The sequence below is a fragment of the Mytilus galloprovincialis genome, chromosome 6 (genome assembly GCF_965363235.1).
Source record: "Mytilus galloprovincialis chromosome 6, xbMytGall1.hap1.1, whole genome shotgun sequence".
Lineage (NCBI taxonomy): Eukaryota > Metazoa > Mollusca > Bivalvia > Mytilida > Mytilidae > Mytilus > Mytilus galloprovincialis.
This window is the reverse complement of record NC_134843.1, coordinates 88,525,894-88,539,914: the sequence shown is the minus strand read 5'-3', so window position 1 is coordinate 88,539,914 and position 14,021 is coordinate 88,525,894. Positions and strand designations below refer to the sequence as shown.

The 14,021-nt window shown below is 31.1% G+C and overlaps 2 protein-coding genes across 4 annotated transcripts in view; both read left to right on the top strand.

Annotated features, from left to right (window-relative positions):
• Nucleotides 1-5,627, top strand: part of LOC143080621 (peptide methionine sulfoxide reductase-like) — a 74,658-nt gene extending 69,031 nt beyond the window's left edge. The window contains exon 6 of the mRNA XM_076256550.1: nucleotides 5,617-5,627. The gene's annotated coding sequence lies outside the window, so the exon portion shown is untranslated. The remainder of the gene's footprint in view (nucleotides 1-5,616) is intronic.
• The window catches only part of LOC143080620 (breast cancer anti-estrogen resistance protein 1-like), a 46,242-nt gene that overhangs the window by 7,922 nt on the left and 24,299 nt on the right, over nucleotides 1-14,021 (top strand). The window contains exon 1 of one of the 3 annotated variants that reach the window (XM_076256544.1): nucleotides 5,164-5,585. The exons of the other annotated variants lie outside the window; for them this stretch is intronic. Coding sequence (XP_076112659.1) covers nucleotides 5,517-5,585 — 69 coding nt within the window. The 5' untranslated portion in view covers nucleotides 5,164-5,516. Of the gene's footprint in view, nucleotides 1-5,163; nucleotides 5,586-14,021 lie in introns of those variants that run through there. 3 annotated transcript variants of the gene reach the window in all.

Sequence of the window (14,021 nt, the reverse complement as noted above, 5' to 3'; positions counted from 1 at the left end):
AGTATGTTCCTATGCTTGGTTATAAGGTTGACTCAAACTAACCATGATTAATATTATAATCGACCATTTAAAAAGGAGACATTGACTTTGTCTCCAGCTAAAGAACTTAACATTAACTAATTGTATAATTTTCACAGCATAAAAAACATTTGTTTGCCAAAAAAACAATAAACTCCAATTTGATTGCTGCTGTATCACATTTAGGTGATATTTTTAACTGTAATCCAGGAGACATTATCTAAACAATTGGGAGGATATTCCCCGATAATCAATCATTCATAGAAAATCATAACCATTCATTTCTCTAATGAATGGGTCACTGGCATTAAAAATACCCCAAGGATGAGGAGAGATTAATTTTAACAGCATTTGATGTTATCATGGTGTGTTGACAGATGGCTATTTTGATGGCTGGTCAGTAACTCCTTTCTTTGGCATCTTGCCTTGTTATCTTTTTGATTGGTCAAATTTATTTTCTGATTAATGTAGCTTAATATTTATTTTTTGGTGGCCTTTGTTATTTCTTATTTAATGGCTGAACACTTAGTTTGATTAGAATGAAATTTACGGCAATTTTTTCTCCATCAATTTTAATTTAATTAAGTCCATTAAAGGTCATTGAGATGACATACTCAGAAAATAAGATGTATAATGTACTTTATGCTGGCACTCGCTCAAATTCTTTTTTGCAAAGTGACAAATTCTTTTTTTCTTTTTCACATGTCTTTGTTGTACGTTGTTAGGAGTGTGAATTTAAAATGAATAACAGCAATATGTAACACACTAAAAAATCAGCAGCTTTAATAAGATGTAACACCACTGGCCAATAATTTGAAAGTTGTTTAGATCTATAAAAATGTAATTGCTTAGTCAAAAATTGCAGTTAAGAGAATTTCAAACAGTATTTGTTTTCATAAACTTCCACAGGCGGATGCAGGGGTGGGCCCTGGCCCCCCCCCCCTTTTGTGGGAAAAATTTGGTTGATTATATAGGGAATCATTGAAGCATGACTGGAGCGCCCCCCCCTTAGGTCAGTCAACGGGCCCCCTTAGGTAAAGTTCTGGATCCGCCACTGACTTTTAATGTCAGTTTTCAGTTTTTGTGTCCCATTTATGGGCATTGTGTTTTTCAATCTGTTCTTTCGTTTGTCCTTTGGTCCATCTGTCTGTTCCACTTCAGGTTAAAGTTTCTTAGTACGTATAGGGACCATTGTGCTATAATTTTTGGGAAAACCAGTGCTATGTTAATTTCAAAGGTGCTATTTGAAAATTCTGGGGAGAACACATGATGGGTGATGGAGGGTTAGCAGAAGACCCTGATTCTTACCCTGTCAGGGCAAATAATCTTGCTCCTTACTGTAACCTTGATTCTGTCTTTTCTTAACCAATTTTTAGATTTGAACACCATATAACTGGAAAAATGAATTAAAAAGATAATTTAAAACACAGTCTTGATTACTGGTAATAAGATTATTAAGTACAAATAAAGGACTGTCTGCGGTAAAATTGAGAAACAATTTAAAAAGGTACTTATTAAGTTTTTTAGGTCAGACATCTTTTGAATTGGAACAGTTTTATCTATAAATCAATACAAAATATATATATGTATATCAGTTGAGTTCAAGTTACTTATATGACCTTTAAAATATATTACAATGAAATGTAAGGGAGTAGGTCACAGATTTCTTGACTAATAACTTAAATTCATGATAATCTATCACTTAAACCAATAAATGTTCACACTTTTAACCATTTAACTAAGTGCATATGCAGTTTCATGTCCGTTTCATATGCAACCAATTAAATGATTGTGCATATTGATACATGTACTTGATTTATATGTACTTTGACATGCTGATGATGCAGGTTCAACAATGTTAACATTCCATACATTCTTTAAGGCATGTCAGTGAATACATGTGGTCAGTTGTTTCTCAAGCTGACTACAGGGCTACAGCATGTGTTATTTTTGAAGAGCACTTGAGTTTTTCCCACGCCCAATATATTCATTCATGTTTGTGTACTAATATAGTGTGTTCTAGTGACATTTTCCGTATACTTAAGAGATAATTTCTTGACTGCCAGTAAATAGCCATAATTACAGTACACTTCCTGTAATTTAACTCTCTAGTAAACATGTTTGTTTTACTACAGTGTTTTGCTACTGGTCAAGTTGTACTTTAGTTTCTTGTGTCTTTTACATGTCCTGATGTGACTTTGCTGTTTACAAATATTGTAGGGATGAACAATTCTCTAAACTTGACTATAAAACTTGGATCTCTATGATTTTACTCGACTTTGGTTGGGAATGTCACGTGCATGAATTCATACTGAACTCATGTATTTTGTACATGGTCAATCCCGATCCCCCCCCCCCCAACTCAAAAAAAAAGAAAGAAAAAAAACACCCCAAAAATGAACCTAAATAACAACAACAAAAATGATTGAAACTAAACAAAACCGGCTTTAAACTTAACAATTAGGACTAAAATACAAATTGGATCATGTTATTCTTGTACATTGATCTTTTAAAATGTACCTTAACTTATTAACATGACTTTTTCTAATAACAAAAATGTTCATGTTGTTAACAAGTCGTTTTTTATAGACATTTTATATTTAACTTTGAAAACATAGCTTCAATATGTTCTATACAAATATACAACACAAGTACAATTGGTCTCAGTAAGGAGGAAAACAAATATTTACAAGAATGAAATGTAAACTTTGAACTCAACTGTAAATACACCCATAGAAAGAATTTTATTGAATGTTAAACTTTTATCTTTTTTATCTTAATAGATAGTTTCACATAAAAATTTTAACCACAAGTTATTTACTTTTGAACATGTGATGACAGTGTATTTTAACTTCTGTCAAATCATAATTGGATCTGAAAATAGTGACCCAAGTGACTCTAGTCCACTTACTTGTATGCTTACAACTTATAAAATCTGTATGATATGGTTTTTCATGACCAAGACATTTACACATGATTCCTAAAATAATCGATTCCTAAAATAATCATCATCTAAGGTACACCTATAACAAAATGTTTGGAAAGCCATAAATATAGATTAAACTATAAAGTTGTAAATACTTTAAATACAATGTAAGTGCGGATTAAACAATCCCAAGAGACTGCTCTAAAACTTTAACATTTATTTAACCTTTTCTTCCTTCCACTTAACATGTGTTTATCCTTCTCTCTTTCCACCTCTGAAATACAACAGTCTTTCCAGCTATACTTGCATATTCACCTTCCTAAAGTTTTATGGATGCCACCATGCTTTGGGTGACCGCCAGGAAATATCTATTGGTATATAACATAAGATCACAGACATTCTTCACTTGTAGTCAAAATCTTCTCTTTTCCTTAACTGTGACATCACAGAATGAAACTTGTCACCAAAGTTTTACTTGACGAGCAACAAGATGGATGCCATTGGTGGAACAGGAATTTTGAATCACTGAATTTTTGAAAAACCTGAGCTGACTTTATGATATTTATGGGTTTGAATTGGTTCTCCATGTAGTGTTTGTCTTTTAATGATGGTGTTGTCTGCTTTTCTTTGACTTACAGATTTTGGTTGCTCCTTTGATATCTTCTCACCTTTTTCACGCTTTTGTTTTCTTGAAGATATATTTGTATGTTGCCTTGTTTGTGTTGTCTACAAATCTGTTGGAATATTCCCCACAAATTGTGACAGTTTTGTAGGTCTGGGATTATTGCATGTACATGTATGAATACCATTGAAATGTATTGCATTGTGGAATGTGGCCTGTATCTGGTGAAATTTGGAAACAAATAGTGTTTTTATGACAAGCTTGTTTAGTATGATTACTTATCTTTTCTCTTGACCTCATTTCTTAGAATCATTAATATTGTTATAATTACCTACTATTAAATGCAGGTGAAGTGTACTGCCTGTTTAAATACAGTTCAAGATTTATGTGCCTTGATTTGTCTGAAAATAGTTTAATTGATAGTTTTAAGATTATAATGTATGTTATTATGATCTAAGATCTTATTCATTTGGTATCTACCAGGAAATTCGGTTATTCCCTGTTATTTCATGTACATGAGAAACATGAAAGAACGTCTGTGTCACATCATGGAAGTCAGGTCACATATAATCAGTTGTGCTTTCAAAGTTTTGTGCAGATTTGATATTGCCTCTGCAACTCTAACAGGAAATGTGGTAGACATGTGTACATGTTGTATTTGTTTAAAAAAACAAATATCTATCTTACAACATATATGCATTCTTTAAGATTAATTATGAGTCCATAAATTTGTTAGTTCTGAGAAAAAACAATGCAAACTTAGTTAAAACATTCTCCTGCAAATAGGTTTTGATAAATCTTTTTATACATATACTCATTTGAAACATTTCTTCTTATGTAGTTACATATTTTGGTTTGGTTTTCCAAATTTATAGTCTTTAGTTGGGCTGATAAAATTAACTTTAGGTTTGTAAAACTGCACTAACTTTGTAATATCCCAATCATAAATGAAACCTTGTTATAAATCTATAGATTGTCTCTTTTTTAACATTAAAATTGACATTTCCTACATGAAGAACATCTGGTCATTCATTCAAATATCATACAACACATTTTGTATCTTATAAATAATTAATCATTCAAATATTGAAATAGTTTATTTTATTGCTAGAAAATGACTTTTTACATTTGTTTAGAATATAATGTTTTCTTAAAAACAAAGAGGAAAATACATGTGATAGTATAGACATTGAATCAGTGTTCTCACACAAGACATTTTATCAATCAATCATATGTTTTATAATATTGAAAATATATCTAGAAAGACGATTTATAGTGCCCTGCCCCTGCCCCTGCAAACTAAATGAAGGAGTCAGGAGTCGCTATTGTCAGGACTGTGAACACCAAGGTGAACTCAAGCTGGTTTATTATTAAAGGAAAATGAATTTAAGGGGGAGGAAATGTGATGAAATTCCTCGGCAAATCTAGACTATGATCTACTTATTTAAGTCAATTTGTTTGTACTTCAATTTTTTTCTCCTATTTTAAAGATTTTAATTTCTATCGATCATTAATATGAAATGTTAAGTGTTGTATAGTACAGTGTATGTGTAGGCTGTTCTATTTATAGATCTGTGTTGTTAGTCACTCACATGTTAAATTATTTTGTTGGCTCTTTAACTAAGGTAGACAGTGCAATACGATCACTTATATTTATATGATATTGGGAAGAGGAGGTGGTCAAATTTTTTCTCCGTGAAATGGATTTTAATTGTGGATTATTAATTATTTGACTTTTGAAACTAATTATTAACATGAATTTGTTATGATTTAATGTTTAGTGCAATGTTCTGAAAGTGATTTGATTTGAGAATTTTCTTCCATACTTCTATACTGGATATAATTTGGGTTAAATACCTGGATAAAATAAACATTACAATATAAACAAATCAAAATATTTGAAGTGACAGTGTGGAAAATTTGAATTTGTTCGTTATATTATGTTATAATATGAAGGACAGGTGCAGATCTCATAGTCCAAGTCAAATTCTTCAACAAGGAGAGACTGTCAACATGCAGGTTGGTAATCGCTATTTAATCAAACATCTTTTCACTCTTTTGGTGACAAGATTTTCATAATATTTTTTTGGTATTTGTGATAAATATGGGGACAGACAAGTTAAGTACATGTTCATAAATATTACAATGATAGGCAGGGGGAAATTTTCACATTCGCAATATTAAACTCTGGTTTAGAAAAACATTTTTGGTTTAAAAAAAGAATAAAAGAGTTATATATTTAAAAGAGCATATCAGTGAACTGACCTAGGAATATTATTGGAAATGGTGATTTTATTTTATGAACTGAGGTATATTTGGAAAAATTGCTCAGTCTTAGGTAATTTCTTCTGTGGTCATTATGTATCTAGTTACATAATTACTGATATATTCTCTGGTATATATAATTTAAAGCTACCTCTATAATTGGTGAGAAATTTAAGGTGAGCCAAAATACTATGAAAATGAAATATGACCTCGTTTCCTTCTACATGTAGTCATATTAGAGACAAGATTAGTAAACAAAATAGTACCAAGTTTACCTAGGTAATATAAAACATGTAAATTTTCTTTGATACTCCTCAATCTAAAAACAGTTTTGAACAAAACAAAAAACCAAAATATTGAACTGGCATAGAATCTGGGAAAATAACAGTTTTTCATGAAGCTTTTGATCATGAACACATAATTTTGCATAATAACCATCCTTTCTGGGTGCTATGCCAGCCTTTAGTTGCTTAAAATATATACATGTATGCTTCAAAAAACAATTTTCTGTAGTATTAATATTGTAACACCTTGTTAGCATTAATAAGTGTAGGGTGTTAACCAAAGTATAGTGTTAAAATTGTATGTAATACATTTTTGTAAACATTTCTATATACCAGTAATTAAGTAAGGCGTTTTTTCACATATTTTTCAAACCATGATCATTAGACATGACCATACTAGACACTGTAGACATGACCTTGCTAGACACTGAACTATCATAGTCTTTCTGGTACAAATGTATTATCGTTTAACTTACAAATTTCAAGGCTGTCTTGAAAGAGAATTTTGAATGTTATTTGTGACATAATCACATGACCTTGTTTCAATAACACCTGATTAATAACGTACTTAAGCTTTGATAATGATTAGGTTCATTATGAATATTTTATAATCTGCCGTAATCTGCTATAATCAATTTATGAAGATTAATATACATTTCATCTCGCCAAACTTGTTTTAACAGTACTTATAATGAGTGAAAAAGATTATTTGTAAGGTAAAAAGTATCAGAAAATATTTTTGGTATTTTTGTGGCGGCTTTATACTAACTAATCTAACTTGCCTTTAATGTCCTTGTACTATGCACAGCATGGTGTTATGACATGGCAATTTCTGAAAGTACTTGCACATCGTTAAAATACTTAACATTTTTTACTTCAGGATTTGAAACAAATGATATATCAATCATCTGAACTCTTGGCTTTTAAGATATTTGGTCCCATTTCTTTTAAAGTTGTCTATTTCCATTACAAAATATGTTACATAAAGTGCTTATCCAAAAATCTTCTCTGGTGATGCCATCATGGACCCAAAAACCACAGCTTACATATTTGTATGCAAACTAGCAAACCCATTAAGGAAAATTAACTTTATATGAATATTTCTTTATCAAGGAGTAGCTTATTTTAACGCACACCAATAGAGATTTCATACTGAAGTCCTCAATAAAGCGTGTTTAATATTGTGGGCTATGCTGTAACTTAGGAAGCTGAAAAGATGTTCTATATTTTAAGACTGAAAAGTCAGATAGGATGTTGGTTGTTAGGTGTGATAAATTTATCTTTTTCTAACAGTTATCAAAATTTTAAAGCATTAAAAATAAATTCTTATCAGTTATGAGCAGACATAATTTATACAAAATAGACTGATTCATTTGAAAACCAAACCCTTGCTAAGTTAAGTGCTCACAAAGGCACATCTTGGTTTACCACTATAGGAAAGGTGTCACTCTTTACGTAATACATTTATCGATGCATGATTCGTGTAACATTGAAATGTCATAGTGAATTTTAATATGCATGAAAAGATGTCAAAAAGATTGAATTTCTAAACATGAACCTAAATATAGAAGCACTTAGGTGTTCGTTACCCTTTTGCAGACTCTTAAGTTTCCAGACACCCGTGGTATTACCCTGGTGGTATTGACCTGACCGAGTTAAAGGGACAATAGTAGTGGCCTACTAGTGGGGGATATTTTATAAGTTTCGGCAAGGCTATAAGTTCTGGCTACTCAAGATAGATAGGTGGTTTACCTTTACCTATGTAAATAACTTATGTCTTGAGGTGACATGAAATGATTTATACTTCCAAACTAAATTTTTACGTCACTTAACATCGGTATCGTGTGTATTTACTACCACTGTTTCTCACCTGGACAAACATACCTGTGTACATTTACTTATTGAACCAATTAACTTTTGATTTTGGGGTCAATAAAAAGATAATTAACGAAGATCAATATTTTATTAGGTCTTACTTGACCAAGGGGCATTTAGTTTGTTTGTGACAAGTGCACTTGAGAGTGACCAATGTATCAACAATTGTGTGACGTAGAGTTGACATAGGATCATACGTAAACAAACAAATAATATATAACATTTGAACATGATATTGAAATATTTATTTTCTATAATTGTTGTCCCCCTCTTAAGAATAAGTTTGAAACTACACAATGAGTTTCTTAACTTATAAAAAACTTTGTTTGTAATTCTTACAGGCATTATAAAATAATTGAGAGGATTGAACACTTATCACCTCATTCTAAAAATCGAATAAAATTCTATTTTTACGATTAATTTATCATGTATTTTCAAAGAGGTTTAAACAGTTTTGAGACCAAGAATTATTAAATGAAAGAAAGAAATGAGTCACAGGCCTTAAGAAATATTCTTTGAGCAGATGTAAACATTGTTGTACACATTATCTGGTGAATCATTGCATTTGGATGACAGTATTTTGTCTGAACTCTTCCGACATTAACATGACAAGATGTATCTATATACCTTATTGTTTTCTACTCAAGTTAATTAAAGGCACTTGTGGCTGCTTTCCAAACCAGAACAATAAAGTCACAGTAACTTAAGGACTTACAGACATATATAATAAACCTCACACAGAACAAAGGTCTCATCAATATATCGCATACAATAGTACAAATTTTGAGTACAATAGAAGCCAGGTTAAACACAGATTAGATATAACCATATCTTAAATGAAGAATTTACTTTTTTGAAGTACCAGCAGTTGTATTGTTTGTATCCACATCTTTTTTAAGCATAAAATTTGCTATGTTAACATTAAAATGTCCTTAGTATTAGAATTAAACGCTCTGATTATCGCTAGTGTGTGTCTCTGGGTGACTGACATGATAATCTTTTCACCATGGGCTATTCTTTAAAAACAATGGAATGTGACAAAGTTTTCTTTTTTCTGTGACAGTGTTTTATCATTGGCTTTGAATTTTCTGTGAATGAACTTTAAACAGACTAGCTGATTATAAATATGTTTTTGCGGTTGGTTTGAGATCTTTCTGATACATTTGTATTGGGGTAATGAGCTGTAAAAGTTACGAAATAAACCCTTTTGCTCAGACTTTGCACCTGAGATAAGATTTCTTTAAAAGATAATGTTGTTAGATCTTTGATCAAAATATTTTGTATCGTTTGTTTTGTTTCTGATTAAAATTTTAATTGAACTGTTGCATAAACAATTTAGCCTTCAGTGGCGTCTTTAAAAGTAACAAAAACTACCAAAGAAGTAAGACCTATTTACAGGCTAAGGTTTAGTGCATATGAAGAAAAAGAAAGAATACAGACTAAACCTTAGGACAATTTAGAGCTAGACCTCTAATTTAATCAATTGTCTAATGTTGCAAACTATATCTTGACCTCTAGTTGTCCTAATGTATTCATGCACACTACATAGTGTTGTTTTGACTAATATGATATTTGGATATAAAGGTGCGGATTTATATACATGTCTTTTTTTCTACTTTGATGGATATAATTTAAATTTTTGAAGTCTGTCTTAAGAAGTTAGTTGTCAGTTGATATAACAACGCTGGGTAGTAATTTGTGGAGATTAATATTATGATGACACAAAAAGTATATTTGATAATCTGCCATTTTCATCCAAGTTTCATAATGTGGGAATATCAGCTGATAAGATAGATGGTTAGTTCTGGTCATTTGTGCTTACTAAGCAGTTTTCTTGAAAACTGATAGACACTTTACTAGTGAACCTTTTGCTCTATCCCTCAAAACGTTGATGTTGGTTTGAAAGAATATGTATGAATACTTGTTGAGATATGGTGCACTTGATTTCCATTCTATTTGATGATGAATATTGTAGGGTTTTTGGCACAAACTGTCTCTTCATTAATGGTGCGTTTGATTGGCTAACCATCTGATGATGTATATAGAGTCATGTCTTGTATCTGTTTTTATGGTTGATTTCCATCTCTAGATCCCTCCAGATAGTTATCTACTAAATCACTGGCAATAGAAACAAGGCAAATTGAAAACAATTAGCACTAAATATATTTTTTCATTCATTTGAAGAAATAAATGGCTGTTTCATTAGGCTTTTGAGTCTGTTTTATGCAAGGATATAGCTTTGAGATGTTTATCTGTATAATAGTAGAATCACTGAACATTATTAAGTATGAATATCTTGAACTGTTTTATCTTTAGCTATTATAATAAGCCATTTATAAGGAAATTAGTTCAAAATGATAAGCATCAGGCTTTTCTGAGTGTATACAAAATGGTGCTTCTTTGACTTAAGAAGAGTTTTATTCAAAAGAGTTTATTCTTTTAATTTCCAGAGGCAGACATATTTGGACAATTTTAATTTTCTTGGCTCTGATTTAGATATTCTACAAAGATCAAATTTACAAGACAAGGGTACATTTGTCATAATTTTCTTTTACTCATCAACTTTTCTAAAATTTCACACTATTTGGATTTTACATATTAGACAGCATACAATTTCCATTTAAACTAAAGCTAATACTGCAATATTTATAGTGGTACCAGTTTTGTGTGCTAGATGCACATAATATTAAACATATGGCTATTTGACCTAACCCATTTATGTTTTTTTAGATTGAAAATATTGAATGTCAGAAGTCGATACATATTTGGAGCATTATAGAAAATACTTTGTTTGTCTACAGTTTTGACACCTCCTGCAAACCCACTGGGCACAGTACCTTTTATAGCTAAGCTCCAGAAATGTGTGAAGAGATGAAAAACAAATTTGAAAGGCATCTTATTTAATATTTATCCAAGTGATCCCCCATATGATAAATATTATTTAATTACTTTGTCTGTGGTGTGTAATACATTTAACACCTTAAGATGTACTTCTTATTAAAATCCTCGCCCCTGGGGCCCAGCCATATGGTGTGTAGGTACTTCAGTAGCTTGCAAATTAATTACTTTAGACTGCTTCTTATGATGACAAAAGTAGTCAGATGTTTTTTGTTAAGGATAAACAATTTGTACAATATATTTCAATAACGTATCTTTATGTTTTCCATTTAATTTTTGTTTTAGTTTTCAATTTGTGCTTATATCAGGATTTAAAGATAATAAATTTGTCTTTCATGTTTTGTTTATTTATTTTCTCTCTCTCAAGTTGCTCTCTTTTCAAAGTTTGACTGTCAGAAATTGAGATATAAGAATTTTTGAATTCGGATAAATCCTTTAGCTACTGTTTTGATTATTTTGTAACAGTGAAAAATAAATGTAAATACTATATATCTATCAGTCTGAAAGATTGTATGAGTAAGTTATCTCAAGACACTTTATGAACTCATCCTTTAATTATTGCTTCTATAGAAGATTTGATGTAATATTTTTACACTGACCTGAAAACAAGCATTCATTTTATGAATAAGCTTACTTTTTTATCAGTAAAAAAATCAATCCAAGTTGATTCATAGATTTTATGAATGAAACATAGATATTTATAGATAAACAATATGATTTACAAAGATCAGAGGTTGGGACCTGCTGGGGAAGAAAATAAAATGTTTATCTAAACTCCTCAAGATGGTGGGTGCAGGAGTGTGGTACCGCTTTATGATTTGTCATTAATTTAGGAACATAACCAGCTCACAGGAAGCACCAGTAATGATTATATAAAAATAAATATTTATCTGTAACGATGATAAAGACAGCTGCTGTGCAGAAATTTATGATGAAGATGGTCTTCGGCTGTATCTTGTCAGACGTCAGGTGTTCTATGCTTGTAGGAAAAAGTATGTACATCTTTGATTGATCTATGACTGTTTTATAGATTGATTGAATTAAGTCTGACTAAAGAGTTGGAGTTCCATCAGATGTCATGTTGTCTCTCAGAAACTTTGTCCAATAAAAGATAATATTGCATGAGTGTTGAAAACCGAAGTACTCCCAAAGTGTGCCAAATCTAACTAAGGTCAATCATCTATGCCTGAGGGTAGAAAAACGTTTTTGGAGTTTGAATGATTCCACATTTTATTAACAACCAAAGAAGGTAAACATGAGAATACATTTTCCATCAGTTCATTGGCGGATCCAAGGGGGGGGGGGTTCCGTGGGTTGAAACCCCCCTTTTTTTTGCCGACCAATGCATTTGAATGGGAACATATAGTTGGAACCCCTCCTTAGTCCCTTTTTTAAATGGCTGGATCCGGCACTGCAGTTTTTAGCTTACTCTAAACCAACTAATTTTTGTGACTTGCAAGTAAAAAATATCACAAATATAAATTGTTGCGAAAATGTAAAACTTGGATTTTTCCTTACTTTGCTACATAAAAGTAAATTTGGGAATCACAAAAATTCAAATTGGCTAGTAAGTGTTTTATGTGAAATAAGGCATAGGTGAAAATAAGTTGGTTTACAGTAATTTTAAAGGCTGATTATCAATTTTGATACAATCAGTATATCATGCATGGATTTGAAAGTTATCATTTGAATAATGCATGAAATTTATGTTATGATATTAGAGAAATCTCTAAGAGACTGTCTAACATAGACATCAGAACAGATAAGGTTAATCTGTTTGTTCTGTAGTATTAATAAAGACTCCTTTGGGATTCAGAACATTGAAGCTGTATTGTCAGTGAAAGTGACCCATTAGGTAACTGTATGGATTCCATATTAATACTTTGATCTCTGTGGGTCATAATGACCATATGGGATTGAAAGGTCAGTTTTAATGAGTATTGATGAAATGTAGCTGGAATTGTACATTTGCAAGAAAGAATTTGGTAAGGTCTTTCTGGAAGTTTTATTATTATCCTTCAAAGAAGGTAGACTCAAATTCTTCACTAATATTTGTGTTAATAGTTAAGTATAACAAAATCTACACAATTTGAAGAAAAAGATTTTAGGGTTAAACTTTGTTTTATTTGAGAATGTTTATATCTGAAATTAATATTTAGTTGGATAATTTGTTCTCAATTTTAATCTTGAGAAGATGCTGTCTTGATGGTTTATTGTGGAATGTGTGTCCTAGTTTAACCCAAGTCCTCTGTCCAGGACAGTTATCAAGGACAGTTAAATGTTTTATTTACTTTAAAGGTTCTCAATATATATAGACTTATCTAATATAAATATCAAATTGTTTGGCCATGAACTGAAAACATGCAAACACTAGTTGATTTATTCAGTTTTGAGAACATTAGAAGATTGTGATGCAAGATATTCAGTTCTTCCATGTCAAATTTGTGTGTTCTGTCTTTTTAAACCCTGACGAAACATTTGCATAATTCTGATTTATTTTTAAAAAAAAGACATGATAGATACATGGCTAATAAATAAGTTGAGAACATTGTTATAATAAATAATCATATGTTAGTCAGCCTTTAACAGCTTATTGTTGGGGAATTGTAGTAATAAAAACTTTTTTTTTATATTAGATACACCCAGTCATGTCTGAGTGTCAATATGTATTTTTTGTTTCACAGAAAAAGGTCTTCAATCATAAAAAAAATATGGAATTTTTACATAATGCAATAACTAAAAGTATGCCAGGAACCATTCACTTTCCCCTTTTTACAAATGTTGATAGACTGAAAGTCTGTATACCTTTTATGGATTTTCTGTTATGTTATTCCAAAGCTATTGTCAAATATAGGGAAATGTGTTGTTTAATATACAAATACTTGATAACTTTTTTTATACGCCCGTCGTCTTTTAGACGGGACGTATTATGGTATACCGTTGTCCGTCTGTCCGTCCGTCCGTCTGTCCGTCCGTCCGTCTGTCCGTCCGTCCGTCCGTCGTCCACACTTCGGACAATAACTCAAAAACACTTTCACCAATTTCCATGAAACTTAAGTGAATTGTTTATATCTATTGACGTAAGCTCCCTTTCGTTTTTTTTTAATTTCAGATTTTAAGTTTTGGATTTATG